At 38.2% G+C, this 25586-nt stretch overlaps 1 protein-coding gene across 8 annotated transcripts in view; it reads right to left on the minus strand.

The window, feature by feature from the left end:
* The window catches only part of EVL (Enah/Vasp-like), a 360067-nt gene that overhangs the window by 86023 nt on the left and 248458 nt on the right, over positions 1 to 25586 (minus strand). For all 8 annotated transcript variants that reach the window (XM_053697469.1, XM_053697468.1, XM_053697467.1 and 5 more), the window contains one exon: positions 645 to 709. In XM_053697469.1, the coding sequence (XP_053553444.1) occupies positions 645 to 709 (65 nt within the window). The remainder of the gene's footprint in view (positions 1 to 644; positions 710 to 25586) is intronic.

Consider the following 25586-nt stretch of genomic DNA (forward strand, 5'->3'; position numbering starts at 1 on the left):
GCATCAGTCACACAACGCTTCCAATCTTGGGAGTTGCCATGCATGCAGCTTCTGAATGGGAATTTACATGTTTTTAACCCCTTTGTGGGTTTAAACACATAGTTATCATTAATGTAAAAACAATATATTCTAAAGAATAAAAGCTTGTCAGCGTTACACTAAAGTGCACTTTTAAATAAGAATATACATATACTTTATCTACAAATGTAAATAACGTTAAAAGTGTTTTCCTAACATATTTCGTTATAGACACATGCTTGACATCAGGAATTTAGTAAATTACAACTGCACGTGCACGCACTGAGGATGGCAGAATAATAAAACGTGTATTTAAATTTTCCTTGCAAATTATAGTATGTTTGGGCTTTTATTTAAATGCATTTTTCTATATAAATAAGCTTAAAAAAGGGTAAAGCAGCCATTTTGTTTTTTTTTACTTTATATTATTGAGTATGTCACAATGGCATGTTGGGGCTGTATGAAATGTATGTCCCTTTAAACACGCCTATCTTTCTGAGAGATTAGCATAATGGTTTTTTCCCCTCTACATTTTTTACCATTACCTCAGATCTGTTCATATGATCAACATATCACTACAAACACACATGCAACAAGCAGTCACTGCGATAAACGCGCACACTTGCCTGTTGTAGAAGTTCTTCTCTCAAGGGTTTCTTGTCTCTGCTGTTGCTGTTGCTCCATCAACTGCCTGGATTATAAAAGACACCATTATTCAATATCTGAGTCTATATATAGCTCAAGTACATGAACAAAAAAAAAAACACTGACCCAGGACTTTAAAAGACTGCTACAGTAACAAACACATGCAATCTGCAAAATGTACCCACTGATATCTTCTCTTTATGTCCTTCCTGTAACAATAAATAACCACTGTGAATACATATCTGGTATAACATCAGTTTATTTTTATACTGTCATGGTCTAATTGTGAGAAAATCAATGAAAATATACTAAAGGGGTATCTAGGTGCCCATTCCATTAGATAGAGGGTGCTTATAGTGTGTAGATTAACTGTTTGTTAACAGCTGTTTATATGTGTGTACATATGTATTTATATGTGTATATATGTATTTATATGTGTATATATGTATTTATATGTGTATATATGTATTTATATGTGTATATATGTATTTATATGTGTACATATGTATTTATATGTGTATATATATGTATTTATATGTGTATATATGTATTTATATGTGTATATATGTATTTATATGTGTATATATATGTATTTATATGTGTATATATGTATTTATATGTGTATATATGTATTTATATGTGTATATATGTATTTATATGTGTATATATGTATTTATATGTGTACATATGTATTTATATGTGTATATATATGTATTTATATGTGTATATATGTATTTATATGTGTATATATGTATTTATATGTGTATATATATGTATTTATATGTGTATATATGTATTTATATGTGTATATATGTATTTATATGTGTATATATGTATTTATATGTGTATATATGTATTTATATGTGTATATATGTATTTACAGACATATATACACATATAAATACATATATAGACACATATACACATATAAATACATATATAGACATATATACACATATAAATACATATATAGACATATATACAAATTAAGTATGACCCACCCACATACCAGGTGCAATCTAGGTGAATGCTTTTTAACAAAAATCCCATCTCTGCCATCTAGTGGAGACTCTACAGGATGCAATAAACTTTTTTGATCCATAGGGGAACTTCCCCATATGCCTTCCTTCATGTTTTCTTACCGGAAGAGATGCAGAGTTATGAGAAATAAGCACATTATTATACAAAAATAAAAATATTAACATTTACAAAAAGATTTTATAAAAAAACAAAGCTCAATTATTATCTTACAGAACATAAGATAGTGACAGGTACGTGTTCAAACCCCTAGGATTTACAGTGTCCTAGGGGTTTGTACCTGTCACTATCTTGTTTTCTGTAAGATAATAATTGAGCTTTTTCTCCCAGTGTTCAGCTACCCTAACATCTATATAGTCATGTACAGGATGAATGGTTTTGTGTAAAAACTTTTTTCTGTTTTTTGTTTTTATAAAATCTTTTTGTAAATGTTAATATTTTTGTTTTTGTATAATAATGTGCTTATTTCTCATAACTCTGCATTTCTTCCAGTAAGAAAAAATGAAGGAAGGCATATTGGGAAGTTCCCATATGGAGCAAAAAAGTTTATTGCATCCTTTAGAGTCTCCACTAGATGGCAGATATGGGATTTTTGTGAGAAAGCATTCACCTAGATTGCACCTGGTATGTGGGTGGATCATACTTAGGGGTAGATTTATCAAAGATTAGGCGAACTCTGGGAAAGCACACATGTGCACCTGAATATATAAAAAAAATAGACGTAACTTTGCGCAGGCGAGCTGGGACGTAATAATGATAAATTTCGCCTGTCGAAAAAAGCATTTACTCCCTATTTACTCCCTCTTTATCACAGTACATTCCTATAAATATTTACGCTACCATGTCTTGATTATTAAAAAAGCGTTTTTTAGGTAACTATTTAGCTTATATTTTATAATGTTTCTGTGCTGTTTTTGCCATATGTTGATAATTTAAGATCGCAAAAATAAATATATCGATATATATATATATATATAAAACTGTTGGTACCCATATGCGCATGTGGAAGCGCACATTTCTGGCAAAAACTCTCTTCTTGGTGCTGAGCCTTTGAAAAATTAGTTAAAAGAAGAAAGTACTGCATCACAAGATGTAAAAGCCTGTATTATAATAGTGTTCGCCTCAGTCTGTATGGCAAAATATACAACACGCAATTGAAGCCGAAATTTCATTTCCCTATCGGTGCAAAGCAATGATAAATAAGAAACTGTTAAATTACGCCTATTACTGATGTATATTGTTGCACTCAGGAGCGTGCCCGCGCACTTAGGCGAATGCAAGCAGAGTGCGAAGAAGTTTCTTTCAGAATTGCGCAATTATAGGCGCAGAGTGCTTTGATGAATATGACGATCAGTTCTTATGCGCTATTTTGGACGAATGGCTTTGATAAATCTACCCCTTAATTTGTAAGGTATAAATAAGGTTACAGTTTTATATTTTGTTATCTTGACAAAGGCCCAAACAGGGGCCGAAACGTTGAAATAAATGTTCTTTTGAATGAAGAAATATGTATTGGAGCAGTTTGCAGTCAAGTAGCTGAAAACGTGTAAAATCATATTTATGTGATATATATATTTAATATTTATTTACTTTAAATATTTCACTTTCCAATGTTCTTCACGTAGAGGAATATGTTCAAAGTATTTTTAAATATATATTACTATGTATATCTGTATGTGTGTATATATATATATATATATATATATTTCTTTTTTTACCAAAAAAACATCAGACTCATATAGAAATATAAAAAAAAAGGAATGTGATCCAGGAAACGATGGAGTCCCACAACAAAAATAGATAAAAAAGCGAATCTTTATTCAATTGTTTAAAAATTGCAACAATGACCACACAAACCAAGTTAAGTGCTAGACTCAGTCGTAGCCAAACTTCCAACTCAATGAAAAATAGAAAAGTCTGACCGTAATCATAGACATAATTAGACACCAATGTATAGTGCTTAAAAAGGGATAAAATCACCATTTCATTGGCTGTGGTGAATTGGGTACTTCTTAACACTTTATGTTCCGGGTTAACCATTTAATGGAAGAAATACATGTTGAAATGTAGTATTATGATATGAAATAGAGAGGATCTATGCATTTACCCAGTTTTTAAACCCAAAAGTAGTATGTCACATGCAGTTATAATGAAATAAAATACAGTGTAAAGTAAAGAATATAAAAAAACACCATACAATACAAAGTAATATTTAACAGCATAGAAACGTATTTAAAAATTAAATAAGTAAATATATGCAAGCACAGGCTCTGTGACACATGAGAAATGCAACCAGCAAAAGTTGCACCTATTCACACATAATTTGTCTCTTAATATTATATTGAAGTGCTTGCTGTATTAGAATCTATTATATAGCTAAAATATCCAGGGTGTCAATGTTAATACTAGTAATAGCATATATCTCTAAGACCTCAAACATAACCATATGAGATACAAAGATATAGAAATACAAATATACAGAACACCAGCCTTCTCCTAATATCTATATGTATCTATTATAATAAGTCAACCTATATGTGGTTGCACAATGTAAAGGAGACATTCTTCTTACCCACTCTAAGGCTGACACAATCAAGTACCATACATATACTGTATATGAAGGGCCATAACCAAATCCCAGGGACAGCTAAATACACATATATTTAATCAAGTGTCTGCAATCAACACAGTAAACATCAAGAGAATATATATAGTGTCCCTGACTCCAGCCGTACCAAGCCCTCACAATGGAACTATCAAAAGGTGCATACTGGAATTTAGATTGTGAAACATGACCCATCTCATCTCTACCAAAAATTAATAATATCAAATTCGAAATTAAAACCCTTTGGTAGAAGGCTATCCAATGTGTGGATCCAAAAGACTTCTTGTCTATTTAGAATCTTCGATTTATCTCCACCTCTTGGTGGTCTCACTACCTGTTCTATAGCCTGCCACCTAAAGGACCCCACATTCCCGCAATGTATTTCAATGAAATGTTTAGATAAAGCCGGGCATGGTCTTTCACTTGAGATATAAGAGAGATGCTCCTTTATCCTTGTGCCCACCTCTAGGGTGATCCTTCCAACATATTGCCTGTTACATGTGGTGCAAAAGATCAGGTAAATTACAAATTTACTATTGCAATTGATGGAACCTCTTGTCTCATACTCCAACAAGTGGTGTGCTGAATTGAATTTATCAGTAACAACTACATGGTCACAGGAGCTACAGGATCTCCTTCCGCACTTAAAAGTGCCTTTGTGGCGTAACCATGAGCTACCCAAATCATCCCCCTTCATGAGACTAGGAGACAGGAGGTTGCCCAATGACAAGTTTTTCCTATATATGAACCTGCAGCCCTTCTCTATGTGTTTCCTCAGCTTAGTATCCCCCATTAATATGGGCAAATTTTTGTCAATGATGGAACAGACTTATTTGTATTGATAAGAAAAAGCTGTCACAAAAGTAGGGCCCTTCTTGTCTTTCTGCTTCTGTTGTCTTTCCTGTTGTTTACCACCTCTTACTATCTCTGTCCATCTTTTGAACTTGGGTGAAGGCTCCCTTCACCAATCTTCTAGGATAGCCCCTCTGTTGTAACCGTTTGGTCAATTCTCCACTCTCATCAAGGAAATCTCTCTCTAAAGTGCAGTTGCGTTTTACTCACATAAACTGGCCTTTTGCAATACCCCCCAAAACATGTCTGGGGTGACTGATTCAGGCATGCAAAAGGGAGTTGCCAGTTATAGATTTCCTGTAGAGAGTGGAGATCACTTTTGTCTGAGTCTCATCAGATGTGAAAGTTATATCCAGAAAATTGATGCTTTTCTTGTTCCATTCATGGGTAAACTCAATCTCCACATCATTATCATTCAAATACTGGACAAAAGGTACTTGCTGAATCTTTGTCCCCAGACCAGAAGACCAAAATGTTGTCAATATATCTAACATAACTAATAATCTGGGGAGAAAAGGAATTACCCTCTCCATAGACGTGGAACCGCTCCCACCAACCAATAAAATGGTTGGCGTAGGATGGGGCAAACTTTGCTCCCATGGCGGTTCCACGTCTCTGGAGATAGCACCGACCCTGGAACATGAAAAAATTGTGTTCCAAAAGGAACTTAACTCTATCTACGATATATAGTTTAAAGTCATCTGTCAGGTCTGTATAAAGATCAAGAAAATATTAAATCGCTCTGAGACCAAAGCGATGTGGGATACTGGAATACAGGGAAATCACATCTATGGTGAGCCAACTGTATTCCGGTCTCCACGTTATATTTTCCATCTTATAAAGCGCATGAGTCATGTCTCTGATGTAACTATGGAGTCTCTACACCAAAGGTTGCAGATATTGATCCACCCAATTGGATAAAGGTTCCATGAGGGACCCAATGCCAGCAACAATGGGTCTACCTTTAACGTTAGTTGTGCTCTTGTGGGCCTTCGGGAGATGGTGGAAGATGGGCATTACCGGATGATCTACAATTAAGTGGTTGGAGGTTAATTTATTCATATAGCCCATCTCTACACCATCATCCAGAAGGCCCACAAGCATCATTTTGTATTGTACCATTGGGTCTCCTGCTAAAGCTGGGTAGGTGTCTGTGTCACCCAACTGTCTCCACATAGGTATATTTATCCATTACCACGACACTATCTCCCTTAACTGAATTCTTTATGATAATGTCTGTATTTTTCTGTAAAGTGACAACTGCTTCTCTCTCCATCATGGACAAATTAAGTGTCTTCCTCTCTCTACACTCAGATAGAGCAGTGAGATCCTCTACTGTTCTCTTATGGAAGACCTCAAGTGATTTACCTCTTGCATGTAGAGGGTAAAAGTTAGATTTAACCGTTGTTCTATTCTTGGGCTGGCCTTTATGATTTCCTAGAGTATCTGGGGAGGATAAATCTTCTAGAGAGGTGAGGGTACAGATATCAGTAAATGACAGTTGTTCTACTTGTCTATTTAAATTGGCATTGGAGTATGCTTCTGGATGTGATTTGGCACCATGTTCATCATAGTGGAAGTATTTTTTTAGGGTCAAATCCCTAACCAATCTATTAAGATCCAATATGGTTTGGAATAGGTCAAAATCTCTAGATGGAACAAAACCCAAACCTAGTGACAATACCTTTGTTTCCACTTGAGTAAGATTTACTGAGGAAAGGTTAATAACCATATTATTATTTATTGATATTTGGTTATTTGTCCTCTGTTCCCTCGTAATATGTATCTCTAGCTTCCTTCTGTGTTCATATTCTGAGTCACCCCACCTCTCCCTCTGTTGCCTCTCCCTCCACTGTTTCTCCCACCTCTCACCCCTCTTGTACCGCCCCCCATGGTTGGTTAGGGGCCCAGTGAAAAACCTGAGTATCTGCACTGGGTGGTTGTTGAAGATCTGATACAGTGGGTGTAAATATGGAAGAGGAGACAGGTTCCCCCAAATAGCCAGAAACATTAGTTTTTGGTCTAGCCCCAAGTTGATATGAGCCCTTAAGAATGCCCTTAACCTGCATATTAGGCATAGGTCCTCCCTGGTTACTAGTCACTAATGGGGCCAATGGTGTAGCATCCTCTGGCTCTGACCCTGTCAAATCATCCTGATCAAAACTTGAGGCAAGTTTTTTAAATCTATTTTTGTTGTGGGACTACATCGTTTCCTGGATCACATTTGTTTTTTTCATATTTGCCACGGAGTACTAGGACTCCAATCAGATCCTTCACTGTGGACACACACCCCCCCCCCCCCCCCCCGAGCCAGGAGCTATTGGCTGAAGTGTGCGAGGGAATTGCCTTCCATGTCACTATATGGAAGTGAAGATGGATTCCGTTGGAGGTAGTGAGAGAATCTAGCCGCAATTGAGTTGCCTTTCCCGCTACAGGAGGAACGGGACTGTACCTTTTGAGCTATTGTCCCAGTAAGGAGGTTCCCGATTTCTGTAAGGATACAGAAGCAGGTGAGTGTAGGTGTAGCCACTTGAGAAGTGGACACCGCTAACACATATGAGTGTATTTTGTTATCCCTGCTTAGCAGTTACCCAGGGACTCTTGTATGCAGTAGTTGAGAGGGATACCTGAGTCACACTTTCGTTGTCTGTTGGCAATTTCTGTACCCTTATAATAGGGCTAGGAAGTGGATCACTCCTTTATATACATCGTTAACTGCCTGTGTATCTCTACTCATGGACTTATCTCTCTCTACTCACAGATTTACCATTACTACATATAGGTTCAGACATTTATGGTAGTGCATTGCACACACTATACCGTTCCAGTTTTTCTCAACAGGGTAACATTCTCATTCATTTTTCATATAGAAATATGTATTAAAGAATAGAACATATTCTGTTATGTGAAGAACATTGGAATGTGAAATATTAATTTCTTTCCAATGGCATGGAGAGTCCACGACTTCATTCCAATTACTAGTGGGATATTTAACTCCTGGCCAGCAGGAGGAGGAGGCAAAGAGCACCCCAGCAAAGCTGTTAAGTGTAACTTCCCTTACCCATAATCCCCAGTCATTCTCTTTGCCTCTGTCAATGGAGGATGTGCGAAGGTGGTGTCTGAAGATTTGTAATCCTTTTATGGGTACTTTTCCCTGCAAGCAAGGATTAGGGTCTAGCTGTGTCCATATCAATCTCTTTAGTAAGAGTAGAGGTGGCTTTTAGCATTTAGAAGGTGGCGAGGTGGTCTTTGCTTTGCTTCTAACACTTTTGCTACCCCTTTGCAGAAAGCCAGGGTTGGTTACTCTGTTCTTTCTTTTACTACAGGTCCCTGACAGGGAGTGGATTACCGGTCACACCTGAGTAGCTGTTATCTGCCCTGCAGCTGGATCCACAGGTAAGTGCCTTTGCCTTCTAGGTACTGAAGGACAGCACTTTTGAGGTTAACCATCAAGTGGATCTATTTTGGGACATAGTTATCCTTATTTGGTTAAGGGTAAATTTTATGGGCAACCTTATTGGAACTTTACAAGCAATATGAGAGGACAGTAAGAACTTAAGGGTTAATAAAGAGCTTGCTTGGAATTTTTTCTTTTCCCCTTATTTGGCCTAGCTTAAGAGAGTTAGGATATCTAAAGGACTTTTTACTTTATTTGGGCCGTCTATATTTATCGTGTGCTTATACTGTGGCACAGTTTCTTTTTCGGCCGCTCACGTGACTTCAGCATTTCCGTTATATCAGAGCAGAGCTTTGTGAGTCTAGGAGTGTTGGCTTTGCAGCTAGTACTTCGGAACGATCGATCGGATCGTCTGCCAAGAGGAGAGGATCTCTGCAGGAGAGTCTCGCTTCCTCTTGCTAGTGGGATATTAATTCCTGTCACGGTAAAGGCTGTGACACACTGCAAGTGATGCGGCGCGAGGCGAAGCAGCTGCTTCACGTCGCATCACTTCTGAAGTTCAGATATTTCATCTCTAAACGCTCAGCTACGCGACCTGACGCAGCAGAGTGCTCAGAGATGAAAAGGCAAGACACACTGAGCACGCACAGCTGCATCTACACGCTACGCGTCGCTCCGCTTGCAGTGTGTCACAGCCTTAAGAGCCTCAGACAACAAACGCCTAGGGCTGATTGTCTGAGGTGGATTTTTAGGGTGACTAATTCTTTTATCCTCAGTATATTTAGTCTTGTTTATTTTATCAACTAAATTTTGGCATTATCGTTTTTTTTGGCTCAATTAATTATAATTTTTATTTACATTCCAATTTTGTCATATTTAGTGGGATCTGATCTCTGTAACTATGGACTCAGAAAAGGATCAGTCAATTTCTATCGATAAATGCTTGCTATGTTTAGAGGCCCAAATTGTCCTGCCAATGCAATTTTGTTCCTCATGCTTAGCTAAAACTTTAAAATTTAAAGACAAGTTACTCCCTTCTGAGCCAAGTGTCTCCGGATAATGCTGTGCGTGAAATGCCTAAGCTATCTCCACAAACGTCCCAAGCCTTAATTGTTTCTCCCACCAGGGAGGAACTTGGAGTTCCTTAGCCATGAAACAGGTGACTCACATTCTGCAGTGGGCTGAAGTTCACGATTGTCTCCTATCTTTCATCCACATTCCAGGAGTGGACAACTGGGAGGCAGATTTTCTAAGCAGACTTTTCATCCCGGGGAGTGGGCTCTCCATCCGGAAGTGTTCTCAAATATAATCCTCAGGTGGGGGGGTTCTAGAGTTGGATCTGATGGCGTCTCATCAAAACACCAAGCTTCCATGGTACGGTTCAAGGTCAAGAGATCCTCAGGCTGCTCTGATAGACGCTCTAGTGGTTCCTTGGATCTTCTCTCTGGTGTTTCCTCCATTTGCTCCCCTTCCTTGAGTCATTGCTCGTATCAAACAGGAGAGAGTATCTGTAATTTTAATAGCTCCGGCATGGCCCCGCAGGATCTGGTTCTCGGATCCGGTGAGGATGTCCTCTCTTCCACTTTGGAGGTTACCTCTGAGGAAGGACCTTCTATTTCAGGGTTCATTCTTCCATCAAAATCTGGATTCTCTGAAGCTGACTGCTTGGAGATAAGCCTGTTACTTGCAGGATATACCATAGGGCATGGTGTAAATACCTTTATTGGTGCAAATCTAAGGGTTTCTCCTGAAGCTGGGTGAGGATTCCCCGGATTTTATCCTTTCTTCAGGATGGCCTAGAGAAGGAGTTGTCAGTCAGTACTCTGAAGGGTCAGATATCTGCACTGTCTATTCTTTTGCACAAATGCCTGGCTGATTTGCCAGATGTTCAAGCTTTTGTTCAGGCCCTGGTCAAAATCAGGCCTGTGTTTAAACCTGTTGCTCCTCCTTGGAGTCTTTGCCTTGTTCTTTAAGGTTTGCAGCAGGCTCCGTTTGAGAGGATGCATTCTGTTGATATTAAATTGTTATCTTGGAAGGTGTTGTTTCTTCTTGCTATTTCTTCTGCTCGCAGATTGTCTGAGGTTTTGGCTCTGCTGTGTGATTCCCCGTACCTTATTTTTCATGCTGATAAGGTGGACCTTTGTACTAAGTTAGGGTTTTTCCCTAAGGTTGTGTAGGATAGGAACATTAATCAGGAAATTGTTGTTGCTTTGTTTTGTCCTAATCCTTCTTTTCAGAAAGAATGTCTGTTGCATAACCAGGATGTTGTGCATGCTCTCAAATTTTACCTACAAGCAACTAAAGATTTTCAGCAGACTTCTGCCCTGTTTGTTGTTTTCGCTGGTAAGCGTGAGGTTCAGAAGGCCACTTTTACTAACCTTTCCCTCTGGTTAAGCAGTGTTATCCATTTAGCTTATGAGACAACTGACAGCAGCCTCCTGAGAGAATTACGGCTCATTCCACTAGGGCTGTTTCTTCATCCTGGGCTTTCAAAAATGAAACTTCTTTGGAGCAGATTTGCAAGGCGGCAACATGGTCCTCTTTGAATACTATTTCCAAATTCTACAAATTTGATACTTTTGCCTCGGCTGAGGCCTCTTTTGGGAGAAAGGTTCTTCAAGTGGTGGTGCCTTCTGTTTAGGTCCGCCTGCCTTTTTCTCCCTCCCTTTTTTTTAGCTTGGGTATTGGTTCCCACTAGTAATTGGAATTAAGTTGTGGACTCTCCATGCCAAAGGAAAGAAAACAAAATTTATGCTTACCTGATAAATTTCTTTCTTTACTGGCATCGAGAGTCCATTATAATTCTGCAGTTTTTTTTTAGTAAACCTCAGGCACCTCTATACCTTTGTGTTTCTTCTTTTTCCATTTTACTTCGGCTAAATGATTGGGGATTATGGGTAAGGGAAGTTACACTTAACAGCTTTGCTGGGGTGCTCTTTGCCTTCTCCTGCTGGCCAGGAGTTGAATATCCCACTAGTAATTAGAATGAAGTCGTGGACTCTCCATGCCGGAAATAATTTTTTTATCAGGTAAGCATACATTTTGTTATTTCATGTCGGGTTAGCGCAGTTGGTTAAACGCAATCGGGTTAGCATGCGAGTAAGGGTGTTTTTCCCCATGTTTCGCTCTTTATTGAAGTCTAAGGGGGAATACTTAAAGGCGGTTGTGTATTAAAAGTTCGGCTTTTTGCGTGTGTCGGATTAGCATTCGTGTGGAAACTTTTTACTTTCAACTGGTAATATGCGTGCTACTCAATGCGCACAAAAAGCTTACTTCTAGCAAATTTAACACACGAGCAATAAATAGCGTTCCCCTCGTAATCCAGTCCCAAATGAGATCTGCTACCAATGCAACACAGTTTATAAAAATGCTTGTAATTGTATATTATTTTCATGTCTGTTCAGTAATGGTAAAGTCTCCTTGCAGTATAGAAAGAAAGGTGTCTTAAAGGGACATACTACTCATGCTAAATCACTTGACAGTGATGCAACATAACTGTAAAAATCTGACAAGAAAATATCACCTGAGCATCTCTATGTAAAAAAAGAAGATATTTTACCTCAAAATTTCTTCAGCTCACCAGATTAAATTCTGTGTAAACAGTTATACTACAGCCACTGTCCAGCTGCAAGTTGAAAACCCCCCAAAAACAATAGCCAATCAGCATCAGCAGTGTTGAGGTTATGTTTTGCTTTTGCTGTGATCTCATAAGATTTCACTGAAATCTCATGAGATTTCATAGAACTTACTTCAACTTAATAGGATAATAACATGATTGTGCCTGCACATGACAGATGCATACTCCCTAGCTTGTCCTAGGACAAGCATCCTGACTGGCTGCTTAAAGTCTCTTTACATACAGTGGGGTGTGAATACTTAGGAAATTTGAGGTAAAATATCTTCCTTTTTTACATAGAGATGTTCAGGTGATATTTTCTAGTCAGCTTTTACAGCTATGCTGCATCACTTTCATGTGCTTCAACATTTTGGTATCATGTCCCTTTAAAGGGATACTAAACCCAAATTTTCTTTCATGATTCAGATGCATCATGCCATTTTAAGCAACTATCTCATTTACTCCTTTTATCAAATTTTCTTCGTTCTCTTGCTATCATTATTTGAAAAGCAAGAATGTAAGCTTAGGAGCCGGCCAATTTTTGGTTCAGCACCTGTGTTGCGCTTGCTGATTGGTGGCTAAATGTACCCACCAATTAGCAAGCGCTATTCAGGGTGCTGTACCAAAAATGGTCCGGCTCCTTAGCTTAGATTCCTGCTTTTTCAAATAAAGATAGCAAGAGAACGAAGAAAAATTGATAATAGGAGCAAATGAGAAAATTGCTTAAAATAGCATGATGCATCTGAATCGTGAAATAAATAAATTGGTATCCCTTTAAGGTGCTTCCGTCGATGTTCCAGAGCATTCTAGAGTCATGGCTGGGATTTTTCAAACTCAAGCCTAGCATGCTGAATTTATAAAGACTCTCTTGCCCTTGTGCATAGCTATTTTAAAGCTGACGAGGTTGCTTCGTATTTTAAGTTTTCTTTTTTGTTAGACTGTTCCTTTTCCTTTAATGTATTTGCACTGTAAGGTTTTGATGGGGTGCCAAGATATATGCATCTCCATTGATCATCATAGAAAGTGACTCGCAATCCATGGATGTAAAATGTCCAGTTTTTCCCTTCCCTGCTAAGCCTTTTTCCCACCCCTGTGCCAAGCCGATTTTGACCTTTTTTGCTGCATATATTTAAACTCTATTCTAAATCATATTTTAGTGAGAAATCTGCAAAAATTGTATATCATTTTCAGCAGACACAGTAGATTCAATATGTTGCATTATTATATTTATATTTCATGACAACAAAAAGAATCCAAAAAATGTTTTTTTTAAAAATGATATTTTTTTAATATTTTAGATTTAAAAAAAAAAAACACTGAAAAAGCCATGTGACTTCTCTTGGTACTGTGATCACCGTACTACACTGTCATCAAATTTGAAAGAGGGGCCCATACAGGCTTTTGGGGGTTATAATGTAAACTAGAAGCCTCCTTTGTGCTAGTGCAGAAATAAAAACACTTACGGCCAGATTATGAGTTTTTCGTTTTGAGCTGTGCTGTGCAAACGAGCAGTTTTCCCTCACCGCTCACTTACATACTCCGCTGGTATTACGAGTTTTCAGAAACCCAACGTTAAAAGGCAAGAAGTGAGAGTTGAGCAAAATTTTGCTCATTACCGCACTCCAATACCAGCCCTGCTTAAGTCAGCGGTGAGCTGGTTGTACGTGCTCATGCACGATTTCCCCATAGTAATCAAAGGGAGAGACAGCTGAAAAAAGTCGAACACCTGCAACACCTGCAAAAAAGCAGCGTAAAGCTCCTTAACGCAGTCCCATTGATTCCTATGGGGAAATAAAATGTATGTTTACACCTAACATGAACCCCGAGTCTAAACACCCCTAATCTTACACTTATTAACCCCTAATCTGCTGCCCTGACATCGCCGACACCTACATTATAGTTATGAACCCCTAATCTGCTGCCCCCAACATCACCAACACCTACATTATATTTATTAACCCCTAATCTGCCTCCCCCAATGTCGCTGCAACCTAACTACACTTATTAATCCCTAATCTACTGCCCCCAACGTCGCCGCCACTATATTAAAATTATTAACCCCTAAACCTAAGTCTAACCCTAAACCTAACACCCACTAACTTAAATATAATTTAAATAAATCTAAATAAAATTCCTATCATTAACTAAATTATTCCAATTTAAAACTAAATACTTACCTATAAAATAAACCCTAAGCTAGCTACAATATAACTAATAGTTACATTGTAGCTATCTTAGGGTTTATCTTTATTTTACAGTCAAGTTTGTATTTATTTTAACTAGGTAGAATAGTATTAAATAGTTATTAACTATTTAATAACTACCTAGCTAAAATAAATACAAATTTACCTGTAAAATAAAACCTAACCTAAGTTACACTAACACCTAACACTACACAATAAATAAATAAATTAACTAAATTAAAGACAATTACCTAAATTAAATTAGCTAAAGTACAAAAACAAACAAACACTAAATTACAGAAAATTCTAAACAAATGACAGATATTTAAACTAATTACACCTAATCTAATAGCCCTATTAAAATAAAAAAAAAACCTAGCCTAAACTAAACTACCAATAGCCCTTAAAAGGGCCTTTTGCGGGGCATTGCCCCAAAGTAATCAGCTCTTTTACCTGTAAAAAAAAATACAAACAACCCCCCCAACAGTAAAACCCACCACCCACACAACCAACCCCCCAAATAAAATACTATCTAAAAAAAACTAAGCTCCCCATTGCCCTGAAAAGGGCATTTGGATGGGCATTGCCCTTAAAAGGGCAGTTAGCTCTTTTGCCGCCCAAACCCTAACCTAAAAATAAAACCCACCCAATACACCCTTAAAAGAACCTAACACTAAACCCTGAAGATCAACTTACCGAGAGACGTCTTCATCCAAGCCGGGCCGAAGTCCTCAACAAAGCAGGGAGAAGTCTTCATCCAAGCCATGCGAATTGTTATCCAAGCCAGGTGAAGTGGTCCTCCAGACGGGCAGAAGTCTGCATCCAGACGGCATCTTCTATCTTCATCCATCCGGCGCGGAGCGGGTCCATCAAGACATCCGACGCGGAGCATCCTCTTCTTCCGACGGCCTAAAGATGATTGAAGGTACCTTTAAGTGACGTCATCCAAGATGGCGTCCCTTAGATTCCGATTGGCTGATAGAATTCTATCAGCCAATCGGAATTAAGGTAGAAAAAATCCTATTGGCTGATGCAATCAGCCAATTGGATTGACGTTCAATCCTATTGGCTGATCCAATCAGCCAATAGGATTGAGCTCTCATTCTATTGGCTGATTGGAACAGCCAATAGAATGCGAGCTCAATCCTATTGGCTGATTGGATCAGCCAATAGGATTGAACTTCAATCCTATTGGCTGATTGCATCAGCCAATAGGATTTTTTCCACCTTAATTTCCGATTGGCTGATAGTATTTTATTTGGGGGTTGGTTGTGTGGGTGGTGGGTTTTACTGTTGAGTGGGTAGTTTGTATTTTTTTTTTACAGGTAAAAGAGCCGATTACTTTGGGGCAATGCCCCGCAAAAGGCCCTTTTAAGGGCTATTGGTAGTTTAGTTTAGGCTAGGGTTTTTTTTTTATTTGGGAGGGGCTTTTTTTTATTTTAATAGGGATATTAAATTAGGTGTAATTAGTTTAAATATCTGTAATTTGTTTATTATTTTCTGTAATTTAGTGGGGTTTTTTTTGTACTTTAGCTAATTTAATTTAGGTAATTGTATTTAATTTAGTTAATTTATTTCATTGTAGTGTAGTGTTAGGTGTTATTGTAACTTAGGTTATGTTTTATTTTACAGGTCAATTTGTCTTTATTTTAGCTAGGTAGTTATTAAATAGTTAATAACTATTTAATAACTATTCTACCTAGTTAAAATAAATACAAACTTGCCTGTAAAATAAAAATAAACCCTAAGATAGCTACAATGTAACTATTAGTTATATTGTAGCTAGCTTAGGGTTTATTTTATAGGTAAGTATTTAGTTTTAAATAGGAATAATGTAGTTAATGATAGTATTTTTTATTTAGATTTATTGTAATTATATTTAAGTTAGGGGATGTTAGGGTTAGGGCAGATTAGGGGTTAATAAATATAGGCCTAGATTTAGAGTTCGGCGGTAGCCGTCAAAACCAGCGTTAGAGGCTCCTAACGCTGGTTTTGGCCGCCCGCTGGTATTTGGAGTCAGTGATTAAAGGGTCTAACGCTCACTTTTCAGCCGCGACTTTTCCATACCGCAGATCCCCCTACGCCATTTGCGTAGCCTATCTTTTCAATGGGATCTTCCTAACGCCGGTATTTAGAGTCGTTTCTGCAGTGAGCGTTAGAGCTCTAACGACAAGATTCCAGCCGCCTGAAAATAGCAGGAGTTAAGAGCTTTCTGGCTAACGCCGGTTTATAAAGCTCTTAACTACTGTACCCTAAAGTACACTAACACCCATAAACTACCTATGTACCCCTAAACCGAGGTCCCCCCACATCGCCGCCACTCGATTAAAATTTTTAACCCCTAATCTGCCGACCGCCACCTACGTTATACTTATGTACCCCTAATCTGCTACCCCTAACACCGCCGACCCCTATGTTATATTTATTAACCCCTAATCTGCCCCCCTCAACGTCGCCGACACCTACCTACACTTATTAACCCCTAATCTTCCGACCGCAAATCGCCGCCACCTACGTTATCCCTATGTACCCCTAATCTGCTACCCCTAACATCGCCGACCCCTATGTTATATTTATTAACCCCTAATCTGCCCCCCTCAACGTCGCCGACACCTACCTACACTTATTAACCCCTAATCTGCCGAGCGGACCTGAGCGCTACTATAATAAAGTTATTAACCCCTAATCCGCCTCACTAACCCTATCATAAATAGTATTAACCCCTAATCTGCCCTCCCTAACATCGCCGACACCTACCTTCAATTATTAACCCCTAATCTGCCGACCGGAGCTCACCGCTATTCTAATAAATGTATTAACCCCTAAAGCTAAGTCTAACCCTAACACTAACACCCCCCTAAGTTAAATATAATTTTTATCTAACGAAATAAATTAACTCTTATTAAATAAATAATTCCTATTTAAAGCTAAATACTTACCTGTAAAATACATCCTAATATAGCTACAATATAAATTATAATTATATTATAGCTATTTTAGGATTAATATTTATTTTACAGGCAACTTTGTAATTATTTTAACCAGGTACAATAGCTATTAAATAGTTAAGAACTATTTAATAGTTACCTAGTTAAAATAATAACAAATTTACCTGTAAAATAAATCCTAACCTAAGATATAATTAAACCTAACACTACCCTATCAATAAAATAATTAAATAAACTACCTACAATTACCTACAATTAACCTAACACTACACTATCAATAAATTAATTAAACACAATTGCTACAAATAAATACAATTAAATAAACTATCTAAAGTACAAAAAATAAAAAAGAACTAAGTTACAGAAAATAATAAAATATTTACAAACATAATAAAAATATTACAACAATTTTAAACTAATTACACCTACTCTAAGCCCCCTAATAAAATAACAAAGCCCCCCAAAATAAAAAATTCCCTACCCTATTCTAAAATACAAATATTACAAGCTCTTTTACCTTACCAGCCCTGAACAGGGCCCTTTGCGGGGCATGCCCCAAGAATTTCAGCTCTTTTGCCTGTAAAAAAAAACATACAATACCCCCCCCCCAACATTACAACCCACCACCCACATACCCCTAATCTAACCCAAACCCCCCTTAAATAAACCTAACACTAATCCCCTGAAGATCTTCCTACCTTGTCTTCACCATACCAGGTTCACCGATCCGTCCTGGCTCCAAGATCTTCATCCAACCCAAGCGGGGGTTGGCGATCCATAATCCGGTGCTCCAAAGTCTTCCTCCTATCCGGCAAGAAGAGGACATCCGGACCGGCAAACATCTTCTCCAAGCGGCATCTTCTATCTTCTTCCATCCGATGACGACCGGCTCCATCTTGAAGACCTCCAGCGCGGATCCATCCTCTTCTTCCGACGACTAGACGACGAATGACGGTTCCTTTAAGGGACGTCATCCAAGATGGCGTCCCTCGAATTCCGATTGGCTGATAGGATTCTATCAGCCAATCGGAATTAAGGTAGGAATTTTCTGATTGGCTGATGGAATCAGCCAATCAGAATATAGTTCAATCCGATTGGCTGATCCAATCAGCCAATCAGATTGAGCTCGCATTCTATTGGCTGATCGGAACAGCCAATAGAATGCGAGCTCAATCTGATTGGCTGATTGGATCAGCCAATCGGATTGAACTTGATTCTGATTGGCTGATTCCATCAGCCAATCAGAAAATTCCTACCTTAATTCCGATTGGCTGATAGAATCCTATCAGCCAATCGGAATTCGAGGGACGCCATCTTGGATGACGTCCCTTAAAGGAACAGTCATTCGTCGTCTAGTCGTCGGAAGAAGAGGATGGATCCGCGCTGGAGGTCTTCAAGATGGAGCCGGTCGTCATCGGATGGAAGAACATAGAAGATGCCGCTTGGAGAAGATGTTTGCCGGTCCGGATGTCCTCTTCTTGCCGGATAGGAGGAAGACTTTGGAGCACCGGATTATGGATCGCCAACCCCCGCTTGGGTTGGATGAAGATCTTGGAGCCAGGACGGATCGGTGATACCTGGATGGTGAAGACAAGGTAGGAAGATCTTCAGGGGATTAGTGTTAGGTTTATTTAAGGGGGTTTGGGTTAGATTAGGGGTATGTGGGTGGTGGGTTGTAATGTTGGGGGGGGGGTATTGTATGTTTTTTTTTACAGGCAAAAGAGCTGCAATTCTTGGGGCATGCCCCGCAAAGGGCCCTGTTCAGGGCTGGTAAGGTAAAAGAGCTTGTAACTTTTTTAATTTAGAATAGGGTAGGGAATTTTTTATTTTGGGGGTCTTTGTTATTTTATTAGGGGGCTTAGAGTAGGTGTAATTAGTTTAAAATTGTTGTAATATTTTTCTTATGTTTGTAAATATTTTATTATTTTCTGTAACTTAGTTCTTTTTTATTTTTTGTACTTTAGATAGTTTATTTAATTTTATTTATTTGTAGCAATTGTGTTTAATTAATTTATTGATAGTGATTACAATTACACCTAACACTACACTATACTTTAATAAATTATTCCTATTTAAAACTAAATACTTACCTGTAAAATAAACCCTAAGATAGCTACAATATAATTAATAATTACATTGTAGCTGTCTTAGGATTTATATTTATTTTACAGGTAACTTTGTATTTATTTTAGCTAGTTAGAATAGTTATTAAATAGTTATTAACTATTTAATAACTACCTAGCTAAAAGAAATACAAAATTACCTGTAAAATAAATCCTAACCTAAGTTACAATTAAACCAAACACTACACTATCATTACATTAATTAAATAAATTACCTACAAATAACTACAATTAAATACAATTAAATAAACTAACTAAAGTACAAAAAATAAAAAAAAGCTAAGTTACAAAAAATAAAAAAAGCTAAGTTACAAAAAATAAAAAAAATAAGTTCCAAACATTTTAAAAATATTACAACAATTTTAAGCTACTTACACCTAATCTAAGCCCCCTAATAAAATAACAAACCCCCCCCCAAAATAAAAAAATGCCCTACCCTATTCTAAATTAAAAAAGTTCAAAGCTCTTTTACCTTACCAGCCCTTAAAAGGGCCTTTTGTGGGGGCATGCCCCAAAGAATTCAGCTCTTTTGCCTGTAAAAGAAAAATACAACCCCCCCAGCATTAAAACCCACCACCCACATACCCCTAATTTAACCCAAACCCCCCTTAAAAAAACCTAACACTACCCCCCTGAAGATCATCCTACCTTTAGTCATCTTCACTCAGCCGAGCCACCGATGGAACTGAAGAGGAGATCCGGAGCGGCAGAAGTCATCATCCAAGGGGCGCTGAAGAAATCTTCCATCCGATGAAGTGATCCTCCAAGTGGCGCTGAAGAAGTCTTCCATCCGATGAAGTGATCCTCCAAGCGGCGCTGAAGAAGTCTTCGATCCGGGCGATGTCATCTTCCAAGCGGGGTCTTCAATCTTCTTCTTCAGGATCCATCTTCATTCCGCCGACGCGGAACATCCTTCTTTACCGACGGACTACCGACGAATGAAGGCTCCTTTAAGGGACGTCATCCAAGATGGCGTCCCTTCAATTCCGATTGGCTGATAGGATTCTATCAGCCAATCGGAATTAAGGTAGGAAAAATCTGATTGGCTGATTGAATCAGCCAATCAGATTGAAGTTCAATCCGATCAGCCAATAGAATGCGAGCTCAATCCGATTGGCTGATTCAATCAGCCAATCAGATTTTTCCTACCTTAATTCCGATTGGCTGATAGAATCTTATCAGCCAATCGGAATTGAAGGGACGCCATCTTGGATGACGTCCCTTAAAGGAGCCTTCATTCATCGGTAGTCCGTCGGGAAAGAAGGATGTCCCACGTCGGCGGAATGAAGATGGATCCTGAAGAAGAAGATTGAAGACCCCGCTTGGAAGATGACATCGCCCGGATCGAAGACTTCTTCAGCGCCGCTTGGAGGATCACTTCATCGGATGGAAGACTTCTTCAGCGCCGCTTGGAGGATAACTTCATCGGATGGAAGATTTCTTCAGTGCCCCTTGGATGATGACTTCTGCCGCTCCGGATCTCCTCTTCAGTTCCATCGCTGCTCGGCTGAGTGAAGACGACTAAAGGTAGGATGATCTTCAGGGGATTAGTGTTAGTTTTTTTTTAAGGGGGGTTTGGGTTAGATTAGGGGTATGTGGGTGGTGGGTTTTAATGTTGGGGGGGGTTGTATTTTTCTTTTACAGGCAAAAGAGCTGAATTTTTTGGGGCATGCCCCACGAAAGGCCCTTTTAAGGGCTGGTAAGGTAAAAGAGCTTTGAACTTTTTTAATTTAGAATATTGTAGGGAATTTTTTATTTTGGGGGGCTTTGTTATTTTATTAGGGGGCTTAGATTAGGTGTAAGTAGCTTAAAATTGTTGTCATATTTTTTAAATGTTTGTAACTTATTTTTTTATTTTTTGTAACTTAGCTTTTTTTATTTTTTGTACTTTAGTTAGTTTATGTAATTGTATTTAATTGTAGTTATTTGTAGTTAATTTATTTTATTAATTTAATGATAGTGTAGTGTTAGGTTTAATTGTAACTTAGGTTAGGATTTATTTTACAGGTAATTTTGTATTTCTTTTAGCTAGGTAGCTATTAAATAGTTAATAACTATTTAATAACTATTCTAACTAGCTAAAATAAATACAAAGTTACCTGTAAAATAAATATAAATCCTAAGATAGCTACAATGTAATTATTAATTATATTGTAGCTTTCTTAGGGTTTATTTTACAGGTAAGTATTTAGTTTAAATAGGAATAATTTATTAAAGTATAGTGTAGTGTTAGGTGTAATTGTAACTTAGGTTAGTTTTTATTTTACAGGTAAATGTCTCTTTATTTTAGCTAGGTAAGCTATTAAATAGTTAATAACTATTTAATAGCTATTGTACCTAGTTAAAATAAATTGAAATTTGCCTGTAAAATAAAAATAAATCCTAACATAGCTACAATATAATTATTATTTATATTGTAGCTATATTAGGGTTTATTTTAAAGGTAAGTATTTAGTTTTAAATAGGATTATTTAGATGTATTTAATTAATATTTAAGTTAGGGGGTGTTAGGGTTAGTGTTAGACTTAGGTTTAGGGGTTAATAATGTTATTACAGTGGCGGCGGTGTAGTGGGGGGCAGGATAGGGGTTAATAAATTTATTATAGGTGGCGACGGTGTAGGGTGGCAGGATAGGGGTTAATAAATGTAATATAGGTTGCGGCGGGGTCAGGGAGCGGCGGTTTAGGGGTTAAACTATTTATTTAGTTGCGGCGAGGTGCGGGATCAGCAGGATAGGGGTTAATAACTTTATTATAGAGGGCGACGGTATAGGGGGGGCAGGATAGGGGTTACTAGGTATAATGTAGGTTGCGGCGGACTCCGGGAGCGGCGGTTTAGGGGTTAATACATTTATAAGAGTTGCGGTGGGGTCTAGGAGCGGCGGTTTAGGGGTTACTAACTTTATTTAGTTGCGGGAGGCTCCGGGGGCGCCGGTATAGGGGGTAGAACAGTGTAGTTAGTGTGAGTGCTTAGTGACAGGCTAGCAAGAAAGCTGTAAAAAAGCCGAAGAGCAGCGAGATCGGATGTGTGATAACTCTCACAGTCCGCTGCTCATCGCCCCGTACTTGGTGCGCGGCTTTTTGACAGCTTTTTTGATAACTTAGGCGAATTTTTGCAGGTCCGCGGCGGCGATGTGAGGCGAGCTTAGGCGGTCGTATTGGGCCAGCGAAGGCAGGAAAAGTAGACACGTTGATAACTACCCCCCAATGTATCTGGTGACATTGCTTTTATTGCAAAACCAATGTTACATCTGAAACTGTTTAGAGCTACTTAGTAATAAGTCAAAAGGTGTTGCCTGGGAGTTTAGAAAAGTACTTTGTACGCATGAAATACAAAAAATGGCCCTGAAAATGTGTCAATAATTATTAAGAAATAAGATTGTGAACAGAACAAACAGGACCCTTTTTCCGATAATAAAGTTGATCACAATCCTTTAGTAATGCTTATCTAATGATATATCTATAAAATTCATCTGTAAAGTCTATCAGACTTTTTATATATAGATAATTTGTTAAACTTTTATAAAGGATCGTGATCACCCCCAATGTAAAGAGTTCTTCTGATAAACAATTAAAATGTCTGTTTGTGATTGAGTTAACATGCAGATAACTATAAAAGATAGATTGTGCTCCCTATCGCCTAGATTACGAGTTTTGTCGGTAAAGACCTGCGGTGCCAACAAGCCTTTTTTTTTCCAGCGCACCCTTAAGACAACGCTGGTATTACGAGTTCTCTGAATGGCTGCGTTAGCCTCAGAAAAGTGAGCGTTGAGACAAATTTAGCTCCACTTCAACTCTCAATACCAGCGTTGCCTACGGTAGCGGTAAGCTGGAAAAACGTGCTCGTGCACGATATCCCCATAGGATACAATGGGGCTGAGCTGGCTAAAAAAAAAACTAACACCTGCAAAAAAGCAGCGTTCAGCTCCTAACGCAGCCCCATTGTTTCCTATGGGGAAACACTTTCTAAGTCTACACCTAACACCCTAACATGAACTCCGAGTCTAAACACCCCTAACCTTACACTTATTAACCCCTAATCTGCCGCCCCCGCTATCGCTGACACCTACATTATATTATTAACCCCTAATCTGCCGCTCCGGACACCGCCGCTACCTACATTATAGCTATGAACCCCTAATCTGCTGTCTCTAACATCGCCGACACCTATATTATATTTATTAACCCCTAATCTGCCCCCCCCAACGTCGCCGCCACCTACCAACACTTATTAACCCCTAATCTGCCGACCGGACATCGCCGCCACTATAATAAATGTATTAACCCCTAAACCGCCACACTCCCGCCTCGCAAACACTATAATACATTTTATTAACCCCTAATCTGCCCTCCCTAACATCGCCGCCACCTACCTACAATTAAACTATTAGTTTATTTAATTGTATTTTAGTTTAGATAATTGTAGTTAATTTATTTAATTAATTTATTGATAGTGTAGTGTTAGGTGTATTTGTAACTTAGGTTAGGATTTATTTAACAGGTAATTTTGTAATTATTTTAACTAGGTAGCTATTAAATAGTTATTAACCATTTAATAGCTATTGTACCTAGTTAAAATAAATACAAAGTTGCCTGTAAAATAAATATATATCCTAAAATAGCTACAATGTAACTATTAGTTATATTGTAGCTATATTAGGGTTTATTTTAGAGGTAAGTATTTATTTTTAAATAGGATTAATTTATTTAATGATAGTAATTTTAGTTCATTTTATTTAAATTATATTTAAGTTAGGGGGGTGTTAGGGCTAGACTTAGGTTTAGGGGTTAATAACTTTATTATAGTAGCGGCGTTGTTGGGAGCGACAGATTAGGGGTTAATAATTGTAGGTAGGTGGCGGCGATGTTAGGGAGGGCAGATTAGGGGTTAATAAAATTTATTCTAGTGTTTACGAGGCGGGAGTGCAGCGGTTTAGGGGTTAATACATTTACTATAGTGGTGGCGATGTCCGGTCGGCAGATTAGGGGTTAATAATTGTAGTTAGGTGGCGGCAACGTTTGGGGGGGTAGATTAGGGGTTAATAAATATAATATAGGTGTCGGCGTTGTTAGGGGAAGCAGATTAGGGGTTCATAGCTATAATGTAGGTGGCGGCGGTGTCCGGTCGGCAGATTAGGGGTTAAATAATTTTATTATAGGGTTTGCGATGTGGGGGGGCCTCGGTTTAGGGGTTCATAGGTAGTTTATGGGTGTTAGTGTACTTTGTAGCACTGTAGTTAAGAGCTTTATGTTACGGCGTTAGCCCATAAAACTCTTAACTACTGACTTTTTTTTTGCGGTTGGAGTCTTGGAGGTAGAGGCTCTACCGCTCACTTTTTCCAAGACTCGTAATACCGGCGTTAGGCAAATCCCATTGAAAAGATAGGATACGCAATTGACGTAAGGGGATTTGCGGTAGCCTCAAGTCGTGGAAGTGAGCGGTAGACCCTTTCCTGCCTGACTCGTAATACCAGCGGGCGTTAAAAAGCAGCATTAGGACCCCTTAACACTGCTTTTTAAGGCTAACGCAGAACTCGTAATCTAGGTGTATGTGTTTAAACCCTGCAAAGTGATTAAACTTACAGTTTAAATCAGTTCTAGAGCTGCAATGCAGTGCTGAGAGCTAGCAGAACACATGAGCCAATGACAAGAGGCATATGTGTGTAGCCTTCATTCACTTGCTAGCTCCCAGGAGTGCATTGCTGCCTCTGAGTTATGTACCTAGGTATGCTTTTCAACAAACAATACCAAGGGAACAAAGTCAATTTCATAAACAGAAGGTAATTTGAAAAGTCTCTTAAAACTGCATATTCTGTAGGAACCATGGAAGTTTAATTTTGACGTTCATGTCTCTTTAAGCCACTAATAAAACACTGTAAAAAGCAACCTAAAAAACAACCAACAAATGTGTAACTAACTTCAGAGTAATTTCATAACCTTTATATTATATGTTAGTCTTTTTGGACCAGCATAGGGTTAAATTACAAATGGCACAAATGTACTAACTTGCAGGCATATTTAAAGTAAATGTATTTGCTCAAGCGCAAACTAAATTTATGCTCATCGGTTTAGTGTGACTGAAGACCTCGCATAAAGGCTAAATGTTAAAAAATGTGCACCAAACACAAGTACATTAAAGGGATACTAAACTCAATTTTTTTC

Source organism: Bombina bombina, chromosome 1 (assembly GCF_027579735.1).
Source record: "Bombina bombina isolate aBomBom1 chromosome 1, aBomBom1.pri, whole genome shotgun sequence".
NCBI classification, from domain to species: Eukaryota; Metazoa; Chordata; class Amphibia; order Anura; family Bombinatoridae; genus Bombina; species Bombina bombina.